This window comes from Vicia villosa, linkage group LG4 (genome assembly GCF_029867415.1).
Source record: "Vicia villosa cultivar HV-30 ecotype Madison, WI linkage group LG4, Vvil1.0, whole genome shotgun sequence".
NCBI lineage: Eukaryota > Viridiplantae > Streptophyta > Magnoliopsida > Fabales > Fabaceae > Vicia > Vicia villosa.
In genome coordinates this window covers 42,704,606-42,729,859 of record NC_081183.1, presented here as the reverse complement: position 1 = coordinate 42,729,859, position 25,254 = coordinate 42,704,606, and the positions used below count along the sequence as shown (strand labels likewise).

Genomic DNA, 25,254 nt, shown 5'->3' with positions numbered 1-25,254 from the left:
ACACCAACTCCATATACCTTGCTTTTATGGAAATTAACCTTCAATCCGGACATCATCTTGAAACCCCTTAATATTGCTTTCATACTCCACAAATTATCAATACTATCGTCTGCCAACATAATAGTGCCATCCGCAAATTGTAAAATGTTAGTTTCCACTTCTTCATTGATCTGGAACCCTTTGAAATCTTCAATACTCGCTACTTTATACGTAAATATTGTTAGAGCCTTCGTAACCAAGCCGAACAAAAATGGAGATAGAGGATCACCTTGACGCAATCCCCTTTCCACCTTGAAACCTCGCCTTGCCCTACCGTTAGACATAGATCTTTGAAACATACAAGCTTCTAACCAATTTATCCATCTAACGCCAAACCCCATTCTTGGAAGTAAGAATTTTAAAAAGTATAGATGATTTCCTACAAATTGTTGTGACAAATCAAGAGGGAGGTCTACAAATTGAAGAAAACGCTTTATGTTTTGATACAAGCTCCAAGAGCTTGGAACAAACGCATAGATGATTTTCTAGATGACATTGGCTTTAAAAAATGTGTTTTCGAGCATGGTGTCTATGTGAAGAAGGATGCAATTTTTTTTTTTGTCAATATAGGTTAAGTTTTGTTTTCTAACAGAAAATTATAATCTAGAAACACAAATGTTTGTTTAGTTAATCTAAGAAGACAACACCAATAAAAAAATATCTTTAGTTCTTCAATTTGTTGCCTCTTCCCATACATTTTTATTGTTGTTTCTTTTATTTCTCCTATTACTTTCTTTAAAAATCCCAAAACCACGAGTCAATCAATCTAACATTTTGGTCTGAGCAAGAACTTCAAAAAGTGAAGAAGACGATAGCTATACGTCTTCGACAAATCAACAAGCCTGCGCTTAAGACAATTCAGGTATTTTCAAATAAACTTTTTAACACCAGTAAATATGGTGTTTGATGCATGAATTTTTTATGTAACATAATTTAAGATTATAATTCAATATTTTTTAAATGTTGCAAGCTAGAGCTTTAAATTTTACAATTGTTCCCACATTTTTTTTTATAATAGAAATAATGACCTAAGCTTATTAAAGGCTAAATTTATATTTTTTGTGTTTTTAAACTTTTTCTTCAAATAATATTCCTCCAAATATCTTCTTACTACCGTTTTTCATGTGAACTAAAAAGAGAAAATTGAAATAAAAATTATAGTTAAATGTATAAATAATAATGTTAAAATATATAGGGTTAAATATATAAAGCTCCGTGCAATGTTAGCGAATTCTAATTTTAGTCTCCGGTAAAGATTCCTTTGACTGCCAAAGTGGCAGTCCACGTGGCAATTTTTATTATTTTTCTTAAATTCATGTCATATTTTTTTATATTATATATTTTTTAATTTTTTTAAATCCACATCAATATTTTTTTATATATTTTTAAAATTTTTTTATTTTCTTAAATTATTTCTATTACAATTTTTTATGAAATTATCTTCCTAAGCTATATTTTTTGTGTTTTTAAACTTTTTCTTCAAATAATATTCCTCCAAATATCTTCTTACCACCTTTTTTCATGTGAATTAAAAAGAGAAAATTGAAATAAAAATTATAGTTAAATTTATAAATAATAATGTTAAAATATTTAGGGTTAAATATACAAACTCCCTTTGACTGCCAAAGTGGCAGTCCACGTGGCAACGCCATATTTTTTTATATCTTATATTTTTTAATTTTTTTAAATCCACGACAATATTTTTTTATATATTATATATTTTTAAATTTTTTTTATTTTTTTAAATTATTTCTATTACTATTTTTTATGAAATTATCTTTATAAATTTTTTAAAATTTTTTTTATTTTTTTAAATTATTTCTATTACTATTTTTTATGAAATTATCTTTATAAATTTATTATCAAAATATTACTTTAGATCTTAAAGTCCAATATCATTTTCATATGGTCTATTAAATAATATTTATAAACATAAATGTGTGGTACAGGGTTATAAATAATTTCGTTTAGAGAATATTTTTCAATGTGGGACTTAAAACCATCCAACATACATCATGTTTAGAATTGCTTTCAAATATCTGCATCTCATTTTTGCAGCTTGTCTTTTATTGTTCTTGTCCAACAACACAAGCCAAATAAATCCAATCCATTCTGCATCATGAAATTCGGTTATTATATTGCTGCTGAGACACCATAAAATTCAACTCATGAAGCACAAATGTCAAACTAAACCCCTTCTACAAATCCAATCAATATTAACTCATGAAGTAGAAATGCCAAACTATATATCTCATTATTACAGGCTGAAAATATGATAAACATAAGCCTTGCCCAATGTAAACTGCTACTGAAATCAACACTTTGTCTCCTGAAATCAACATAATCAAATGCTTTCCACTTATATCTCATTATTACTAGACATAGTTTCATCCTCTAAAAAGCTAATGATAAAGATACTAATGTTACTTGTATCTTAAAAATTAACGAAGACGAGGATTAAATTGTTTCTCTTGCATATCACTGAACATTGCCATACACTTGCTTTGAGACATGTTAATTCACGTTTTGTTAACATATTAATTCATGTTTATGTACAGGATAATGGTTATGATTATATTAATTCAGGTTTACGTACATGGATTGCATGTCAAAGTGGGCAGTAAATGGGCAGTTATTGAAATTACAATGGGCTTAGACCCTAATGTTTATTTTGTTAATTAAAAATTAATAATTTCTAAAAAATATTAATAAAAATGATTTAAGAATTTAACAAAACGTAAAAAAATATATAAATAAAAAATTAATACAAAAAAGTAAAAAATTAAATATATCCCATAAATTAAAAAAAATCTACGTGGATTAAAAAATTAACTAAAAAATAAAAAAATTACCACGTGGACTGCCACGTATGCAATTAAAGAAAATCTTTACTGGATTGCCACGTAGGCAATTCAAGAGAAAGAGAATCTTAATTGGACTGCCACGTAGGCAATTCAAGAGAATCTTTACTGCAATGTGGCAATCATGGGAGTATCTGAGGTAATCTGGATATTACGATGGTTCTTTTAAAAAAACTTTACGAGGGGCAGGGGGTTTATATATTTAACCCAAATATTTATTCATCCGAACACATTTTTAGTTTTAAAGTTAACTTATGTATAGTGGTTTTTGTGTTTGTGATCACTTTTGCAAGTTTCTAACGGTGATATTATAGATTGTGTTTTACTCATAAACAACCAGTTTCTGAACACCCTTCTCAAGTCTCTTGTTGTTAGGTTTTCAACTAGTCTCTCATGATTTTTTTTTTCGATAAGCACTTGTATTAAACGCACAAGGGGTGCAACCCAATACAAAAGAAACGAAACGAGACAAGGCAACCTAAAAGGAGAGCCAAGAAATAGCTAACCTACACACCAACATACACACAAGGATTGACAAGCCAAACCTCTTTCGTGCTATTTCCCCTACCTCTAGCAAGAATAGAGAACCAATCCCAACCAAAATTCTTAATGACAATCAAAATTTCGGTAGGATTCCAAACACAATTTTGGAAGACCACCTTATTTCTACCTAACCAAATGCACCAACAAACCAAAAGCCAAAAGAAAGCAATGAAGGGAGGTTTTACAACCTCACATAAAAAAATACGAATGTATTCCACCACCTTAAGCCCCAAATCCACCCCTTGCAAACCAAACATCACCCTTCCATCCTCCTCCATGCTCGAGCCCAACCAAGCCAACACCTCCTTCCAAATATTTCTCGTGTGCATACAACCAAGAAAAAGATGACTCATCGATTCCCCCTCTAAACCACACAAAGGACATAAATTGTTGATGATAATCCTATCCATACCCCGAAAGCAAAGCGCCATACGCGTAGGAAGAGCATTAACCATAAATCTCCAACCAAACACCTTTACCTTACTATGAACACTAGCTTTCCATAAACAATTTAATTCAAAAATACTTGCATCATCCAAAACAACATTCGGACATCTCAAAGCATAAATCCATCGAAAACTATTTTTAACCGAAAACCCATCAACATGCCTCCACCAAATCCACTTGTCCTTCACTCCCGGATTTGGCGAAACCCCCTCCAAGATAGACAACAAATCATTCCGATCACAAGCTACATCCTCTTCTAAAAAATCATCCATTAACCCCAAATTCCACCGTCACACATTATCCACCCAAACACCCATATTGGCGACAAAAGAAACATAGGAAGAAGAAGAAGATATAGGATTAGAAGGAGAACACAAACCGTAAAGGTGAGGGAAAATCACCTTAAAAGGCGTATGGCCCATCCAAGCATGATCCCAAAAACAAATAGATTCTCCATCCCCTAATCTCCAAGAGATGCAATCCGAAAACCAAGGTCTATCGTTAACTTCAAACCCGCAAACATTACGAACATCCCTCCACCAAAGCGACGCTTTCAATAGGATCCTATTGGGAATTATTCCGCAAAGAGCCTCCATACCCTTACCATACCTAAACTCCAAAAATTTGAACCAAACCGACTCTCTATCCGATAAGAATCTCCATCCCCATTTACTCATCAACGAGAGATTAAAAATCTCAATATTCCTCACCCCTAACCCACCTTCCTTATGCGGCCGACAAATCTTCTCCCAACTAACCCAACACACCTTTCGAACTCCCTCCTTTTTTCCCCATAAAAAAGTCCCGTTGAATTTTGACTATCTCATCAAGAACACATTTCGGAGCTTTATAAAAAGAAAGCATGAAGATAGGAATACTATTAAGAACCGAATTGAGTAAAGAGACTTTACCACCTAACGAAAGATGCTTCCCATTCCAACCATTCAGCCTCTTTTTCAACTTAGAGAATAAAAAAGACCAAAATTCCTTTTGCCGATGATTACCACCAACCGGAATACCTAAGAAGACAAAAGGAAGCTTTCCAACTTGACACCCCAAAAACGATGAAGTCGCTAAAAGAACCTGTTCTTCCAACTGCACACCATAGATCTTGCTTTTGTTCAAATTAATACACAACCCCGAAACCAATTCAAACCCACGCAACAACGCTTTAACACACCACAAATTCTCCTTCGAACCATCACAAATAATCACCGTGTCATCCGCAAATTGAAGCATCTCAAAGGAAATATCAGGAGACACCTGAAAGCCCTTAAAAGAACCAACAGAAACCGCATTACGCATCATACCTGCTAAACCTTCTGCAACTAACAAGAAAAGAAACTGAGAAAGAGGATCCCCTTGGCGTAATCCTCTTGAAGCCTCAAACTCCACCGTCGGTGAGCCATTAACCAAAATGGAAATAGAACTAGAAAACACCGTTCCTTCCATCCAAGATAACCACTTAGAACCAAACCCCATACGCACCATAACATATCTAAGGAAACCCCAAGAAACACAATCATACGCCTTCTCAAAATCAACCTTCAACACCATACATTTCTTTTTCATCCTTTTAGCATAATCTAACACCTCATTAAGAACAAGAACCCCATCAAACAACTGTCTACCCTCAATGAAAGCCGATTGGGATTTGGAAATCAACTTTCCCATGACAACCTTCAATCTAGCAGCTAACATCTTAGAAATCAACAGATACAAGCAACCAATCAAACAAATCGGCCTAAACTCATCGATTCTTTGCGGACAATCCACTTTAGGAATAAGAGCCAAAAAAGAAGCCGTAGCCGCCCTAGGAAGAGAACCCCGCTTGTAAAACTCCTGCACAAAGCTTAATAACTCCTCTTTGACAAAGCTCCAAGACTTCTTAAGAAAACCCAAAGGAAAGCCATCAGGACCCGGACTTTCATCACAATCACTAAGCCAAACAACATTCTTGATTTCCTCCAATGAAAATGGCACCTCCAAAAGCTTACTATCCTCATCAGACAACCCATTAAAAGCAACACCATCTAAAACCGGTCTAAGTAAACAAGGCTCAGAAAACCGATTTTTAAAATGTTCAAACACCTCACCTTTAATGGCATCAACATCCGATAAAAGACCAACATCCGAAGATAAGCTCACAATATTGTTCCTCCTAAATCTCCCCCTCATAAACGAATGAAAGTATTTAGAATTAGCATCCCCAAGTTGAACCCACCGACATCTTGATTTTTGGCGTAAAATGCTTTCACGCCTTAACATCGTCTCCCACACTTCCTTCGTCGCCTTCCTTCTATTAGATGCCACAGTGTCACACCAAGCATCTCCCCATCCCGCATTAGTCATAAACAAATCAAGGTCATTAAGAGAACTCACGGCTTTATCAACATCCAAATCAAGCACACCAAACACCTCCTTATTCCAAGATTTTAATTTAGATTTGAGAATACGAAGCTTCTCCTTAAGAATAAAACCTAGTTTACCACGAATATTCATCGTCTTCCACTCCTTCTCCACAAAAGGAAGAAACTCATCATGGTCGAACCAACATTTAAACAACTTAAAAGGTTTCGGGCCCCAATCCACAAAATTACCCGCAAGCCAAATAGGACAATGATCCCCTTTACTTTCCATAGATCGAGCAAAGAATCAGAAATCAAAAATCTGTCCAATCTACTACAAGCACTCCCATCTAAATTGAACCAAGTTAATTTGTTACCCATCAAAGGAACATCAACTAAATCCATTCTTCGAATAAAAGAATTGAAATCATCCGCCTCCCTTTGATTAAAGTGATTAGATATTCCTTTTCTCTCCTCAGAAAAACGTATAGCATTAAAGTCACCCCCCACACACCACAACCCATTCGGGAACGCATCTTTAACCCGACAAAGATTAGACCAAAACTCTCTCTTTTTATCAATCAAACAAGAAGAATATGAATTAACCAAATAAACAGAGACGCCTTTCCAAATAATATGCACCCCCAAAAACCCCTCCCCTACAAAGCTAGAAACAAGATCAAAAAGACCAACCTTCCAAAAAATGAGCAATCCTCCCGACCTCCCAACAACCCACTTAGCACTCCACTCTATCGATTCACCCCACCATAAAGACTCCATATCAAACAAATCAATATTATGCAATTTGGTTTCTTGAAACAAACACACATCCGCATTTGCTAACTTCAAAGTATTCTGCAAACATTTTCGCTTGGCCCTCCCGCCACACCCACGCAAATTGAACGAGACAATAATCATTGAGAAACAAGTTTGGATGCATCCTTCAACCCATAGATTTTTTTATCCTGGATTTCCTTCAATTTAATTGCTTCAATCTGTTGAGAAACGGAACCACCTCCCGACATGCCTAAAAGTCTCGCTTTCGACCAAATTTCCTCAGCATTAGATCCATTAACTTTCTTCTTCCAAAACCTCTTGTTAGATTGCATAACTCCAGAATCAGTATTAGAATAATCACACATAACAGAGCCACCAGAAAAATTATTAGATTCTGAAACTTCCTTCTCAATAGAATTAAAGTTACCGTTCGTAACAAAAATATTTTGAATACCAGAACAGTACCCGGAAAAAATAGTTTTGAGACCTGCAGCATCACTATATTTACATGCCTTCAAATCCTCCCCTTCTCTCTCCGAGGGTCCCACGGTTTCAACCAAAGGAAGTTTGCCCACATCCACTTTTTTACTATTTGCAAAAACAGTAGCTAAAGGCCTAATTTTTTGAACTTTTGCTCCTACACTCAAGTCCTTCTCCACAGCAATATTTTGACCAAATCCTTGAGACCCACACCCATTACCCTCCACCTTCTCAAGAGGTCACGTCTCTTTCACAATAGAAGAGTCAGAACTTAATAAAGAAACTTTTTCACCAAAAAAAAGTCTTTTTATCAGACACGCCAAGAATTTGCTTTTCAAATATACAAACTTCAGAGTTGTCTTTTTCTGCCATCAATTCATCTTCCTCGAACAGCCCGTCAACATGGACCCCACATACTGAAGAGAAATCGTCGTCTTCAACATCCTCTTCCGACGAGTTCACCACCACCGCCGGTTCCTGAACCACGGACGTCTTCGACGGTCCTGTTAGTTCTTCTAACACCCTAATAATAAAACAACCTCCATTAATCCGAATCTTGAACGAGTTATCGATTTTTGCAGCATACGAGATACGAACAAGTAACCTCGCCATATCATAGCTCTTCTTCTTTCCTGTAAGATCATCACTGCAAACCAAGACTCCAAAAAGAGATGAAAGGACTTCAAAGAATTCATAGGACCAGGCATGACAAGGAATACCGAAACACCGAACCCACGTAATACGTTCCTCATCAACATCCTCCGGCTGCCAACGTTTAATACTAGTAAACCATTGTTTCCACCAATCAACACCTCCTTCCACCAATGCATCAACATCACCATCTTCAAAGCTTTCAGGATTAGGTCCTAAAGGGGAAACCTTGACATCAAAATATCCCTCCAAAAAGAAGTGATTTTGAATGTTATAGGAACTTCCAGGATTCTTAACAACACCAACATACGCCTTCTTGAGCTTCAACCAAGTTTCATCCTTCTCCGTGCGAAATTCTGCATCAACCCCCTCACACTCCACACTATTACGAGCCGCCATCGGATTCAACTCAGCCTGCACTCCCATAACACGCCCATTCTGAACAACAAGATATTGGTAGAGAATTCAATGTGAGCTAAAATGTGTGTTTGCTTGTACAAATGAAAAATCTAACAAAATGGCTAGGGATAGGTAATTGTTCTACTCTATGATGGAGATGCTAAAAAACTTTGCAATAGTGGTACAATCCAGGAGACACCTAAATGAAGAAAAAGGACAATCTCTATCTTGATAAACAAAAAAAACTTTCAATTCGTCATTCACCACTACACTTATAAAGATAGAATTGATATAGATAGTGCCAAAGAAACGAGAGACGATTCTCTCCATTTTCTTCTTCCATTACTATAGTTTTGGAGACATATATAATATATAAAAAATAAATGTACCCATTAAATATCACATCATTAAATTAATTTTTTTTTAAACTTTGATAATGCACAATATTGAAAAGAGAGAGAAATGGAGAAGATCTTGACTTCAATGAAACATACCACTGTGGCGTGTGCCAAAGATTAAAACTGTGGAAGTCACAATTTTTTTAAGAATTTTAATTTCAAGAGAACAATCCTGTCTAATTTTACTTTTTTTTATTTATGATGTCATTTTCATAGTAATTATAGGTTTTTGAGTTGAATTTGGTTGTTAGATACTTTTGTAGTTAATACTTTGTTTTTTTAATGATTAAAGAAATTATTTTAAATAAAATTATATTTTAAAAATATATAGTGTTTTAGAACGTTTAATTCTTTTAACAAAAGGATCTCATAATAGCGCTATTCTAAAGAGTGCTATTAAGTAACAGATCTATTGTCGCTTTTATAGGAAACACTATTAATGTCTAAGCTTTTAATAACACTTTAAAGCGCTATTATAGATAAGCAACCTATATATTCTTTTTTAATAAGCAATGGTATTAATCAAAGGAGTATTATGGATACTCCAACCTCAACAAGGAAAAACAAACGGAAAGCTCTAACTACTCGAAACAAGCGAGCGGTAAGATATTCCAAAGGTGATAATTACAAAGCTCACTTAAATTAAAGAAAGCTAACGTAAATCTCCAAGATGAAAGCATAATATTCAAGAAGCATTCCGTAAAGCTAAAAACCTCCTTCTTGAAAATGATAGCATTCCGCTTCAACCAAATGCACCATATAGTTCTTAGCCAAATCACACCCGCGGTAGCTCTCTTATTCAGACACTTAACCATATCACAATATAAGAAAAACGATACAAACTTCTCCAAAGGCATGCCAAGAGAAGAACCAATCCAACAAAACACACTCTTCCAAATATTATCAACAATGTCACAATCACCAAATAAATGGTTTAAAGATTCCTCCTCCTTCATACACATAACACACAATAAATCCTTAGCCTCCAACAAAATCTCTCTTTTGAACAATTGATCTTTTGTAGCTAATCTATTGTGCAAAAATTTCCATCCAAAAAAATTGTATTTTTGAAGGAATTCTAACCTTCCACATGTAATTCAAAGCCTTTACCAAACTAGTTTGCAAAGGAGGTCCAGATAAAAAAGGTGTAAACCTATCATAGCAATACCTCACGGTAAAGCCTCCCGAAGAACCCTCCGTCCAAGTGAAGGTGTCACGCACATGGAGATGAAGAGAGAGTTGATGAGGCAAGGCTGCCAGCTCCTGCAACAAAGACAATAAAGGGGAATTGCTGTCCGCTGGCAGCAAAGGAGAAGCGCTGTCCGCTGGCAGCAAGGGAAAAATGTTGTCCGCTGGCTGCAGGACCGTAACGTCCCATTCCCAACCATTTTCCCCGTACCTCCCAACTTCATCCACAGCAATTAAATGATTCTTTGCAACCTGAAAAATTTCCGGAAAAGCTTCCAAAATAGGTTGATCATCAAGCCAACAAGCATACCAAAATGGAATATCTTCCCCGTTTCCCACACAACATTTAACCGCCCTCGAAAAATGATTGTCAATAAGTCTCTCATAATTATCCGATACCAAAACATCTCTCCACCAAATAGAATCCTTCGAACTTACTACCTCCACATCGCCTACAAGAATCTTAAGCTTTGGCTTACCATAGCGAGCTCTAAGAATACCACTCCACACCACTTCATTCTTATTTAAAATCCTCCATTTCCATTTACTTATAAGAGCCACATTCATGATTTCCACATTTTTAATTCCTAGACCACCTTCCTCTTTAGATTTGCAAACAGTATCCCAACAAACCCAATGGATATATTTTCTCACATCCCCACCACTCCAAAGAAAATTACTTTGAATCATCCGTATCTCATTTAACACCTTCGACGGAGCTTTGTAAAAGGACAAAGAATAAATAGGAATAGCATTAATCACCGCATTAATCAAAGTCACACGACCCGCTAAAGAAAGATTTTTACCTCTCCAAACGGCTAATATTTTCCTAATGTGCACAATAAGACCCTTCCACATAGAAGTACTTCTAGGATTACCACCCACTTTAACACCTAAGTACTTAAACGGGAGATTACCCACCTTACAAGAGAGAAAACTAGAAGTCGCCTCAAGAAACCAATCGCCTACATTAACACCGTAAATGTTGCTCTTTAGGAAATTAATCCGCAAACCCGACATTAGCTCAAAGCCTCTAAGAATTGCTTTCATGCTCCATAAATTTGCCGTGTCACCCTCCGTAATAAAAATAGTATCTTCCGCGAATTGAAGTAAATCAACTTCCTCATTGTCACCTATTATGAAACTCTGGAATTCTCCTATTTCTTTTGCCTTTCTTACGAGTTCCGTAAGCACTTCCATAACCAAGACAAATAAAAAAGGAGACAGCGGATCCCCTTGCCGAAGACCCTTCTCCACCTTAAACACCTTAGTAGTACTCCCATTAATTAAGACGGACATGTTGCTAGAGAAAATACAACATTCCATCCATCTCATCCATCTTACACGAAAACCCATTCTAATTAGCACAAATCTCACAAAATTCCAACTCACCCGATCTTATGCCTTTTCAAAGTCAACCTTAAACACCGCACAACTTCTTTTTTCCCTCTTAGCATATGGTTATGAAATAATCTTCAATCAAAAGTCTTGCAAGGCTGTAAGTCAGAAGGATGGCTCAATCCTATTTACAGGCAAGAGAAAGAACAACATTTATAAGATTGATCTTTCTTATCTTGAGAACCAGAAGGTGACTTGCCTTATGTCTGTTTCTGAAGAGCAATGGGTCTGGCACAGAAGATTAGGACATGCTAGTTTGAGACAGATTTCTCAGATTAACAAACTAAATCAGGTCAGAGGACTCCCAAATCTGAAATATAAATCAGATGCTCTTTGTGAAGCATGTCAGAAGGGCAAGTTCTCCAATCCTGCATTCAAGTCTAAGAATATTGTCTCTTCCTCTAGGCCGTTAGAACTTCTGCACATTGATCTGTTTGGACCAGTCAAAACAACATCTGTCAGAGGGAAGAAATATGGATTAGTCATCGTAGATGATTATAGCCGCTGAACATGGGTAAAGTTCTTAAAACATAAGGATGAGTCTCATTCAGTGTTCTTTGAATTCTGCACTCAGATTCAATCTAAGAAGGAGTGCAAAATCATAAAGGTCAGAAGTGATCATGGTGGTGAATTTGAGAACAGATTCTTTGAGGAGTTCTTCAAAGAAAATGGTATTGCCCATGATTTCTCTTGTCCTAGAACTCCACAGCAAAATGGAGTTGTAGAGCGATAGAATAGGACTCTACAAGAAATGGCCAGAACCATGATCAATGAAACCAATATGGCTAAGCACTTCTGGGTAGAAGCAATAAATACTGCATGTTATATTCAGAATAGAATCTCTATAAGACCTATTCTAAATAAGACTCCTTATGAATTGTGGAAGAACAGAAAGCCCAACATGTCATATTTTCATCCTTTTGGATGTGTTTGTTTCATTTCGAATACTAAAGATCATCTTGGTAAGTTTGATTCTAAGGCACAAAAATATTTCCTTCTTGGATATTCTGAACGCTCTAAAGGCTACAGAGTATACAATACTGAAACATTGATTGTAGAAGAATCTATCAATATCACATTTGATGATAAGCTTGGTCTTGAAAAGCCAAAGCAGTTTGAGAATTTTGCAGATATAGATATTGATATATCAAAAGCTGAAGAACCAAGAAGCAAAGTTTTAGAAGCTGAAAGTCTCAGAAGCAAAGGATCAGAAGATCAAGTTGCTGCATCTTTAGAGAATCTCAGAATTTCTAAAGAGCCAACAGTCAGAAGATCTTCTAGACTCACCTCAGCTCACTCAGAAGATGTGATTCTTGGAAAGAAAGATGATCCTATCAGAACTAGATCATTTATAAAGAATTGTAGTCAGAATCATTGATCAGAATCAGAAGATGAAAAGTTCTATTCGCAAATACAATGCAACACATGTAACATCCCGAAAAATTCTTATTTAATTAATTTAATCAAGTTTTAAATTAATTATGGGAAATTAACATTTTGTTGAATTATGTGGAAAAAAAATGATAAAATGTTAAGTTATTGGGCCATGCGGTGGAATTAGTAAAGTGGGGGTGTAATTGTGTAAGAGCCCATTTATAATTTTATGTTTTTCATAAAATAAAGGAAAATAAGAGGAGAAGGGAAAAACTATAACGTGAAAACCAGAAGCTGTGAGAAGAGGAACTGAAGAACGTGAAGGAGAACCAAAGAGGAAGAGGAACCAATTCAAGAATTTGGCTAAGGTAAGGGGGGACTTATCTGATTATCATCTATTATCGGGTTAGGGGTTGATAATACTGAATAGATGTGGAATTCGGGTCGATTGAGTAATATGATAGGTTTAGGGATTGAGTCAAATTGTATGATGTTTGATCTATATGTTTGAATCTATGATGTCTACGTTGTTTTGATCTCAATTGATGTGTAATTGGTGTATTATGAGATGTATTTTGTGTTGTTTGTGCATTCTATTTCCCTAAGTTCGTACTGGTATGAATTGGATGAGTTTGGAATGTATAGAAGGCTGTTTTCTACAGGTTGGGGTTTCTGAAATCCCCGCTTCGCACCGTGTGCATAGGGTTGGCGCCGCAAACAAGTGAGCAGAATGCCAGGGATTTGTGATATGCACAGGTCGCGCCGCGTACCCGTGTTTTGCGCCGCGAAGGCGTAACTTTTTCTCGCTTCGCGCCGTGTGCAAATGTTTGCGCCACGAACAGCTTGGCAGAGAGCCAAGGATTCTTGGAACGTTCAGTTCGCGCCGCGAACTGATGATGGCGCCGCGTGCTGTTGGTGTTTTGAGATATTTTAAAAAAAAAGTTCAAAGATGCATAACTTTTTAACCGTTGGTCCGTTTGATGCGCCGTTTCGAGCTAAACGAACCTTATAGAATAATCTATGTGATGATGATTGATTGTTTTTTTGGAATGATGAAAATACATGTATGCTATTCTTATTGAGTAGGATGACTGGTGTAAAATACGTGTATGTTTTCTATATGATGATGATAGAATTATGATTGAATGGTGTTAATATATATGAACATACTAGATGATGATGATGATATTGATGATGATGATGATGGTGTAAGTATGTTATGTATGTTGCATTCATTCATGTTCATTGATGATACTGTATCCATAAGGGTGTGTTGGATCAGTGAAGGGCATGATTCCCATTGTGTGGAATCTGTGCTGGCAGGGCCGTATCTTGGATGATGTTGGATCGGTCATGGGTCATTCCCATATGATGATGTTGGTACCACATGCATAGTGTCAGTTCATACATATGCATAATTTATAACATGATTGGAGGTATTCTAGTGTTGTAAATGTTGATGATGTGTAATTGTTGTCTGACTTGTTTTGAATATCTGTTTATGAAACAATTGGGTGAATGATACAACTGTGATGTGTTATTGCTTTATAACCTTATAGCATTTGTTAATTATGATGAGACTCACCCTTACATGTTGTCATTTTCAGATTGAGGATAGCGGCTGTTCGACTCGGTGAGGATTAGCTCATGAGTCAATGTTTTAGTAGCGTCAGGTGTCATGCTCTGATAGTTGTAACACTGGGGACGCGATTTGTTTAGAATTTATAATTATGACTCTAGTTATGTTTTGATGTTTTGAAGGATAAGTTTTTAAGATGTTAAACTTAGTCCGGTTTTGATAAATTTCCGCTGTGTTTACATGAAACGTTTTAATTTATGATGATTACCTCAGTGAATGCATGACATGACTGAATGATGTTTATTTATTATGAATTGTGGCACCCTTATTTCATGTACTCTGAATAACTGTTTTAAATTGCCGCGGGGTTAGTAAGGGGTGTTACAATAGTGGTATCAGAGCATAGTCGGTCGTTATGACCAGAGTCTTAGTGTCAGTTTTGTTTCCCGTGTATGCGACTAGTAAGAGTTAACTGTCGATACTTCTGTTCTGATTAAATTGGTTGTGATTTAAGCAGAACAATGGCTGGAAGAGGAGGAAGAAACGACGATGCTATCACTGAGGCTCTGGGCATGATTGCTGGTGTGCTGGGAGGAAATGCCAATGGAGCTGCGAATGGTGCTGACAGACAGCTGAACAGTTTTCAGAGGAACAATCCTCCATTGTTCAAAGGCACGCATGATCCTGAAGGTGCTCAGAAGTGGCTTAAGGAGATCGAGAGAATCTTCAGAGTCATCGATTGTGCCGAGGATCTGAAGGTGAGGTATGGTACTCACATGTTGTCTGAAGAAGCCGACGACTGGTGGATGACTACCAGGACTGAACTGGAAGCTGATGGTATGGCTATTTCTTGGGCTGTGTTCAAGAGAGAATTTTTGAGAAGGTACTTTCCTGAAGATGTAAGAGGTCGAAAGGAAATTGAATTTCTGGAACTAGTTCAAGGTAGCATGACAGTACTAGAGTATGCTTCGAAGTTCGTTGAGTTGGCGAAGTACTACGTTCACTACAACAACGATGAAGCTAGTGAATTCTCGAAATGCGTCAAGTTCGAGAACGGTCTCCGTGATGAGATTAAGCAGGGTATCAGATATCAGAGGATCCGGAGGTTTGTAGACTTGGTGGACTGTAGTAGGATATTCGAAGAGGATAATCTCAAGCTAAAATCATCTCACTCTCGCGAGTTAGTTGATAGAAAAGGGAAGAAGCCTATGGATAAGGGTAAGCCATATGGTAGAGTTAATCCAAAGACTGGTGGTTGGAAGAAGCCTAGTGGGGGAGACTCCAGTGCTTTTGTCAGGTGCTATAATTGTGAGGAGGTCGGACACCGTAGGAATGAGTGCAAACTGAATCAGAAGAAGTGCTTCAAGTGTGAAGAAGTGGGTCATGTTGCCGCTGATTGTAAGAAGAAGATTGTGACCTGTTACAATTGTGGTGAAGAGGGTCACATTAGCCCACAGTGTCCTAAACCGAAGAAGAACCAAGCTGGAGGAAAGGTCTTTGCTTTGTCTGGATCGGAAACCACTCCGGAGGATAGGCTAATTAAAGGTACATGTTTTATTCATGGCACACCTTTAGTTGCAATTATAGATACTGGAGCAACTCATTCTTTTATTTCTTTGGATTGTGCTAAGAGGTTGAATTTGGAAATATCTGAAATAAATGGAAGTATGATTATTGACATTCCTGCGTCGGGTTCAGTAACTACTTCATCTGCTTGTTTGAATTGTCTTGTTGATGTTTTTGGTAGAGGATTTGGAATGGACTTAGTGTGTCTTCCATTGAAACAACTCGATGTCATCCTGGGAATGAACTGGTTGGAATTCAACCGTGTTCATATTAACTGCGTTACAAAGACGGTAATCTTTCCTGAAGCTGTTAATACTGATGATCTGGACATGACGGCTAGACAAGTGAAAAAAGCTATCAAGGATGGTGCAAGAGTGTTTATGTTGTTCGCATTGTTGAATGTGGAAGAAAAAGTGGCGAGTAGCGAATTACCTGTGGTGTGTGAATTCCCAGAAGTTTTTCCAGAAGATGTAAATGACTTACCACCGGAAAGAGAAGTAGAGTTTACTATTGAATTGATTCCGGGAACTAGCCCAGTGTCAATGGCACCGTATCGTATGTCACCGTCTGAGTTGACTGAACTGAAGAAGCAGTTGGAAGAATTACTGGAGAAGAAGTTCATTCGTCCTAGCGTTTCTCCGTGGGGTGCACCTGTGTTGCTAGCGAAGAATAAAGAGGGTTCAATGAGGTTGTGTGTGGATTACAGACAATTGAACAAGGTTACTATCAAGAATCGGTATCCACTGCCGAGGATTGATGACTTGATGGATCAGCTGGTGGGAGCTTGCGTATTTAGTAAAATTGATCTGAGGTCTGGATATCACCAAATTCGAGTAAAGGAAGATGACATTCAGAAAACAGCGTTTAAAACAAGGTATGGGCATTAAGAGTATTCGGTGATGCCATTTGGAGTTACGAATGCACCTTGTGTTTTTATGGAGTATATGAATAGGATTTTCCATCCTTATCTTGATAAATTTGTGGTAGTATTTATAGACGATATTTTGATATACTCCAAGAGCGAAGAAGAGCATGCGGAGCACCTCAGAACAGTGTTAGAATTATTGAAGGAGAAGAAACTTTTCGCAAAATTGTCGAAGTGTGAATTTTGGTTAGCAGAGGTCAGTTTCCTTGGACTTGTGATTTCTAAGAATGGTATTGTTGTCGATCCTATGAAGATAGAAGCAGTATCTCAGTGGGAAGCTCCGAAATCAGTGTCGGAAATTCGTAGTTTTCTTGGTCTCGCAGGTTACTACAGGAAGTTTATAGAAAGATTTTCAAAGTTAGCATTGCCGTTAACTAAATTAACCAGAAAGGGTCAGGCTTTTATTTGGGATGTAAAATGCGAGGAAGGATTCCAAGAGCTGAAGAAGAGGTTGACTAGTGCTCCTATTTTGATTTTGCCGAATCCGACAGAATCATTTATGGTTTATTGTGATGCTTCGTTGATGGGTTTAGGTGGTGTATTGATGCAGAACCAAGAAGTGGTCGCGTACGCGTCGAGACAACTCAAAGTGCATGAAAGGAATTATCCGACTCATGATTTGGAGTTGGCAGCGGTGGTTTTTGTCTTGAAGTTGTGGCGACATTATCTGTATGGTTCGAGATTCGAAGTGTTCAGTGATCATAAGAGTCTGAAATATCTCTTTGACCAGAAGGAACTGAATATGAGGCAGAGAAGGTGGTTAGAATTCCTTAAAGACTATGATTTTAGTTTGAATTACCATCCGGGTAAGGCAAACGTAGTTGCTGATGCTTTAAGTAGGAAGACTTTGCATATGTCTATGCTAATGGTGAAGGAATTGGATCTGATTGAACAATTCAGAGACTTGAGTTTGGTATGTGAAGGTACTCCTACTAGTGTTAAGGTGGGAATGCTGAGGCTGACCAGTGGTATTCTTGAAGAGATCAGAGAGGGCCAGAAAGCTGATGTCGAATTAGTCGACAAGTTGACTTTGATTAACCAAGGCAAGAGTGGTGAATTCAGAGTTGACGAGAATGGTATACTGAGGTTTGGAGACAGTTTGTGTTCCTGATGTTGTTGAACTCCGAAGAAATATTTTAGAAGAAGGACACCGTAGTGGATTAGGTATTCATCCTGGTGCTACCTGTTAGACGCTGGCCTGAGGATCTAGAGGGGGGGTGAATAGATCCTACACAGTTTTTCCGGGATTATTACAGACTATAGCGAAAGCGGTTCTGAATCGACTTGCGTCTATTCCGGACCGCTATTGCAAAGGGTTATATATGTTACAAAACCACAAAATAGTTGAGATTACCGATAAAAAGATATGCTATCGAATCAATACGTGTCACAACTGAATATCAATTAACTTCTAGATTGACAAACTTTGATTTGCAATGCAGTAATAGTGGAGTAAGCAAAAAGACAAACACTTGGTGACAATATTCAAATTGATGCTAATTCAAGATGTGGTGAATTGTGATGTTTATGCAGAACTTTAATTCACAATTTTAACACTTGAATCATTAATCAATTTTGCAATTATACCAATTATGAACAAAATGTAAAGGAAAAGATAAAAGCGATAAGAACACGATATTTGTTTAGGCAGTTCGTCGACCGTCCTCGCTACGACTACGTCTGCCCCCAATTCCAAATTGAAATTGGGAAAACTTTCATTAATGTTGAAAGCAGTTTATACAAAGAAGATAACAAAGCGATAAACGATAAACCACTTATGTCGATCCTTTGAATCTTCTTCCCCCTTAATCTTGAGCAAGATCAAGGTTATCCAAGAGTCTCACTTTGATTCCTTTCTGCAGTGTCTTGATTCCTTGAACCCTTGTTCCTCAATCGTTACACTCAGCCGAATCCTCAATGACGACCTCTTGATAAAAACCCCCAAGAACCACCTGTCGTGGAGGACAAAACCCGCAGATTTTATTCACCAAAAACCCCACAAATCTTCACCCACTAGGAATCTTCAATTCCGTTCCATGGACGTTATCGAACTCATCACTAACCCTCAACGCAAGAATGATTATGTGTAATTGTGTTGGAGATGACGAAGAACGAAGATGAGAAGACTTTGTGTATCTTTCAGTCGTTGGTGTTTTTTTTTTTAATGAATGAACACTTGATAATATATATGAGTGCTTAACAGTTGGAGATGATAGAAACAGAATTTTTGACATTCTTGATCAGTTAGGTCGACCTCTTGTAGAGCTTAGGTCGACCTAGCAGTGCTTGCAGAATTATGCTCCCAGTTAGGTCGACCTGTTAAAGGAGTAAGTCGACCAGAATCCTCTTCAGATGCGTTCTGGGAACAATTTCTTAGATTAGGTCGACCTAGTTGTTGTGTAGGTCGACCTAGCAGACTGATATGTGGATTTCTTCATTTTAGGTCGACCTAGATGATCTGTGAGTCGACCTAGCAGAAGTATATGGATTTTTCTTCATTTTAGGTCGACCTGGGTTGACAGTAGGTCGACCTAACTGCTGATTTTCTGCATTCTTCTTGTTCTGCTTGTGTTGAGTCGACCTATATGCATAGTAGATCAATCTGTACTATCATGAGTGATCAATGCTTGCTTTTCTTTGAGTTTTCCGCTTCCGCCTTGTTGTTTGAATGCTTATTTGAGTTTGCCATGAATCAAAAACATCTTTGAGTGTAATCTTGTATTCACATACTCCCCCTTTTTGATGATGGCAAACCATTCGTCGAAGCTTTGGTGATAAGTGATAAGGACTCAACAAAGCTCCCCCGTACATCCAGCATCTATCTCTCAACCAAGCAATCTCTTCACAAAGCTCCCCCGTACACTCAGCATCTATCTCCCCATTTGTCAACATCAAAAAGAGAAACAGAGAAACAAAAGAGGAGAGTAGCAAGAGAAATATAAAAAAGATACCGGCATTCATAGAAATAGATAACATGTAGATAGTGAAACTATAAGAACCAAACATGTTTTAAAGAAACACCACAACATACATAGTAATCCAAGAGATTAATAAAACAAAACAAACAAAAAAATACGACAACATTTATGGAAATAATAATGAAATGAGATGCAATGAAATGATGATGTGATGGAGAATGCATCCTAACGTCGGCCCCTTCTTCCTCTTCCTCTTTGAAATGTATGAGGTCGATCTTCTTCAACTTGTTCCAACAGATCCAGCACAGACATGTTGAGAGTGTTGAAGCTTTGGCTTATGTTAGCATGACGATGCAATGCCGTTTCCTCAAACTGATTCTGTCTTAGAGTGGAGTTGGAAGCAAACGTCTCAAAATCTCTTTTGTGGTCTTGAACTAAGTTGAACAACGATTGATATTGTTGTTGTTGTTCGTCATAGCGATCTTGTTGGAGCTGTTGCATTTGTTGGAATTGGAGCTGTTGAGTGTCGAAATGTTGTTGTTGTAGGAGTTGCATGTTCTCTAACATGGAAATGATGTTGGTTTGATCCAGCTGAGGCGGAGCTGTGTATCCCCAAGGAATATCCTCTTGTTGTGGTGGAACATATCTCCAATTTGCATCCGTATCTTGTGCTACATCTTCCATGTGGTGATCATCATCATTTGCATTGTCTTGATCAAGTCCTTCTTCTTCATTTCCTGCATTGTTTCCAAACTCCGTGGGATCATCATGATTGTAAATGATCTTCCCGGTTCCCATTTGAATGAGATAGTAGGTTTTCCTAACCGGATTCCAGTGGTATCCCATGAGAGTCAAGGTAGTTTGTGAGAATTCTTGAGATTGGTGTATGCTGATGTAGTGTAAGTGATCAAGCCGCATACCGAAGTGATTGACAATTGTTTGAATGATTGATCCATAACACAGGGCTGTAGTTTTCTGTTGAACCTCATGAAACTTAGCAGCTAGGAAGTAAGGCCAATCTATACGCGTTCTGTTTTGCAGCAGATACATGAGTATGACTTCATTCCTTTCAATTCTTGAGTAGCCTCCTGCTCTTGGTCGAATGATTCTTGAAATGACCCAATTTAGGAGCCTAGGATCTCTCTTCAGGTGACCGGCTGTTATTGTTTCATTAGGTTTGTCAAAGACGGAAGGGTCTTTGAGGATGGACTTCATGTAGGCCACATGGTCATAGATTCCCGGTACATCCCCGTCTTCTATACATAATTCATCACCTACAATTTTGAGGCCAAAGATACTAATCCAAGCCCGTTTGTCAACAACATGCGATCTAGAGCCCATTTTGAAACGGAAATTACAACCATCCCCTTTTGTAAATCCTGCATAGAAGGCCCTGACGGTATTTTCACAGTACGGAGTATCACATTGTACTAAGGGATGAATATTTTGATGTTCAATCAAAGTAACGACATCAGGGATATGCATGTTTTTGACAAGATTTGGATCATAGGTATATTGCTTAACGATTTTTCTTTTCATCTGCCATTTCTCAAAATTTTCCTTACAATCAGGATGAACAAGGGCTACAGCACTTACCGGTTGTGAGGATGATCCAGACGCAACTTCCTTTCCCTTTCTTGATTTTGGAGGCATAGTTGTTGATGATTTGTGAGAGAGAGAGATGATTTTGACACTTTTTGATCTTTGAGGAATTAGGGTTGGCCGTACACAATGAAGTGAGAATGAATGAAGATGGAAAGAATGAAGAATGGTTATGTATGAGGATGGGTCGGGTCGACCTAACAGACCCAATTTGGGAAATATTTCAGTAGTGGGTCGACCTACATGAAGGCTGGGTCGACCTAACAGAAGTGGTGAAAAAAATAACCAATTTAGGTCGACCTAAAGAGTGAGTAGGTCGACGTAACTGGACAATTTTAGTTTCTGCTGAAATTTTTCTTTTGTAGGTCGACTCAGATACAAGGTAGGTCGACCTAAGTTGCCTTAAATGTTTGATATGCCTTAGAAATGTTACTATATGATGAATTTATGCTTAGTTGCTTGCTTGTATGCCCAATTTATGATATGTTATGAATGAGGATGATGAACACATATATGTAATCGAGATATATGGATAAACATACATGAAGTCACTATAAGCATGTTAATTGATAGCATATTATAGTATCAATGAAATTTTTGGAAGTGAACAATGAGCATGTTACCGTTTTCTCAATGTGTATGTGTTTTGTCACCATTTTGTGGAGTCCTCTTGTCAGTGTGCCACACTCCTAGACTTGATGATGAATTTGTCTTGTTAGAGAGTTTCATGTCTTGGTTTCTTGATTTTGCGAAAAACTCATCTGGTGTTGATTACTTGATGTTCTCCCGGATGTGGGACAGGGTCCCAACCATTTTTCTGATAAGAGTAGGTTTAACTTTCCTTGCAATGCAATTTGCCAATTGCTCATCAAGTAATGCGTCCTTTGTGTTTTTCGAGTTAGCTTGTATGCGTGATGTATCTTATACATTTGTGGTGGCCAAGTCACCTACATTTCTTTGCCAAGTATAGTTCTTTGATTTTCTGTCTTTATAGATGACATACCAAGAGTGATATGTCGTCCTTTATGTGTCTTGAGTATCAGCTATCAAGGGACCATCACCTTTCGGCGATGTCAAGACACTTTTCCTGCAAAAATTAATTTAGAGTGGAAGGTCCCCAATCTTCATTGGGTCCTAGATGGTGAGTACAGACATTGTTACACTTAGGTAACCATTGAAATACGCCTTTAGGAACTAAGATTCTCCTAAACTTGCATTTTTCAATAGTATGTCCCTTTTTGCAACAATAATGACAGGTAATATGAGGAGAATATACCGTTTTACCGGTTGATGCTTTAGGTACGAAGGAGTATTTGCTATATGGCGGAGTATAAGTTCTTTTGAATTTGTTTGGATCAACCGCAAAAGTCACTTTTGGTTGTAGAGCCTTGTCTAATTTGGTCTTTAGATTTCTCACTTCTTTTTGCCAAATGTGACATGTCTCACAACCAAACCATGACGTAGGATCGATATCAACTTTATCCTTTTGAATGTCCAACATAGATTGTTTTAAAGCTTCCATATCCTTTTCGGTCTTCTCAACTTTTGATTCAAGGTATGAAAAGATTTTCTTATTTGAAGCCAAAAGTTTGAAAGCTTCAATTGCATCTCTATGTAGTTTTTCAAAAGCTAATTTCAATTGATCATGAGATACCTTATCTACAAGTTCAGGTTTAAGATGACTTACAGCTTTCTTTCTCTTGTATTAATGAGCCATAAAGCATAAGTTTGCTAATTCTTCTTCATCGCTTGATGAGCTTTCACTAGATGAATCACTTTCCCATGCTATGTAGGCTCTTTTAGATTTGCTATGACCTTTGCTTTGGTTCTTCTCTTTTTCCTTCTCAAGGTATGGACAATCCGGTTTGTAGTGACCGGCTTTCCCACAATTGAAGCATAGCCCTTTGATTTTTCCTTTGTTGTTGTCATCTTGTTTGAACTTGGTTGATTGCTTTCTATAGTTGATCAATCCTTTGTTAGAATGCTTTGCTCCATTTTTCTTTAGATATTTGTTGTATCTTCGCACAAACAGTCCCATATCCTCATCATCGGAGTCTTCGTCATTACTTGTATCACTATCCTTTAGCTCTTGTCTTGAGGTCTTGGAGCTTGAAGCTTTTAGAGCTATTGACTTCTTCTCTACCTCCTTTTCCATGTTCTTTTCTTTCTTTACCCTTTTCTCATGCATGTCAAGGCATTTAAGGTGTTGTTCATGTTCCTCTAGTTTACCAAAAAGAGTGGTAATATCCAAAGAGTTTAGATCATTTGCTTCCTTTATTGCTGTAACTTTGGGTTGCCATTCCCTGTTCAAACATCTTAAGATTTTGTTAGTAGCAACTGCATTGGAAACAGGTCTATCAAGAGAATTTAACCGATTTTTCAGGTGAACGAATCTCTTCTGCATGCTTTCGATGGTTTCACCATCTTCCATGTGGAACAGTTCGAACTCTTGAGTTAGCGTATTGATCCTAGCTAGTTTGACATCATCCGTTCCCTCGTGGACAACTTGCAATGTGTCCCACATAGCTTTAGCGGATCTACAATGGGAAACGTGATAGTATTCATCAACTCCTAGAGCTGAGATTAGAATGTTTCTCGCTTTCCAATCGTATGCATATTTCTTTTCATCTTCAGCATTCCAAGTATTTTCTGGTTTTGGAACAACTGCACCAGCTTCATTTGTCATAGTGATCTGAAATGGACCATTGACAATTGTGGTGTCGTTTTCTTTTACCTCCCCGTTTCACTTGGGAGGACGGCACGCTAAACCCTTCACGCGAAATTTGGAAGGAGAATACGCCCGTGGTGGGATGAATTTTATTTCAGTTCTTCCTACGATATCACACGAACTTTCTTATTTGTCCTACGAGTAGGAAAGGGGAAAAAAGATCTCAACTAAACCCTAGGAGTTTGCTAAGTGTGGGGATTTCACCTAGACTAGAAATTCTGGAGTCCGGGGGGTCGGTTATACATAGGGAAGTGTTTAAACACCCTACATATCTGTAGTACTCTACAGGAACCTTCTCTGTGTCATTTATGATTGTGTTTGCTGCTAATGATTGGGAAAGTTTCTCCTTTGTGTTAGGAGAAGGAATTGAATTGATTTGAAAAGACAGACAGACAGACAGACAGACTATTTTTGGTATTTTATTAGCTCGCTGAGATTCCTTGTGAATCTCATGCCTACATATCCCTAGTGGAAGTCAGAGCTTAATGTAGTTCGGGGAACTAACTAGGGAAATTAATTTTTTTTGGTGCCTTGCTTGAAGCTCAAGGTTGAAGCTTGGAATTAAATCTCTGTTTACAGTAAAGAGACATGAAATCATCTCTACAGAGAGGTATTTGTACTATTCTACCACAAACATTTAAAGGAGTGACAGAATAACTGAATTCATTTCATTCAAGAGGGGGACCTTACTTGTGTGTGCAAGTATGCCAGTCAGATGCCTCTTAAATGAAAGAAAGATGCTCATCCAAATTAGGGAAAGTTACCACATGTCTGGGTTTCACTGCCAGCTCATGCCTTTCAAAATCCTAAATGGGAGACTTGATTAAAATTGAAATGAAATGTAATGTTTGTTTGAATGTGGTAGAGTAGTAAAAATATCTCTCTATAGAGATAAGCTATGTCTATCTACTGTATAAAAGATTTGACTTTAGCTGGCTTGTATGAGGCCCAAGCTTGAGGCTTTTTGATTGATTTATTAATTATTATTATTCATTGACTCTGGGAGATGACTCCACTGGGGATTAATTACAGG

At 37.5% G+C, this 25,254-nt stretch overlaps 1 protein-coding gene across 1 annotated transcript; it reads right to left on the bottom strand.

Annotated features, from left to right (window-relative positions):
- Positions 1–4,180: 4,180 nt before the first annotated feature.
- Positions 4,181–4,567, bottom strand: LOC131597121 (uncharacterized). The gene has a single exon (XM_058869834.1). It carries the CDS (start codon positions 4,565–4,567, stop codon positions 4,181–4,183), a length of 387 nt encoding a protein of 128 aa, XP_058725817.1.
- Between the last annotated feature and the right edge of the window lie 20,687 nt (positions 4,568–25,254).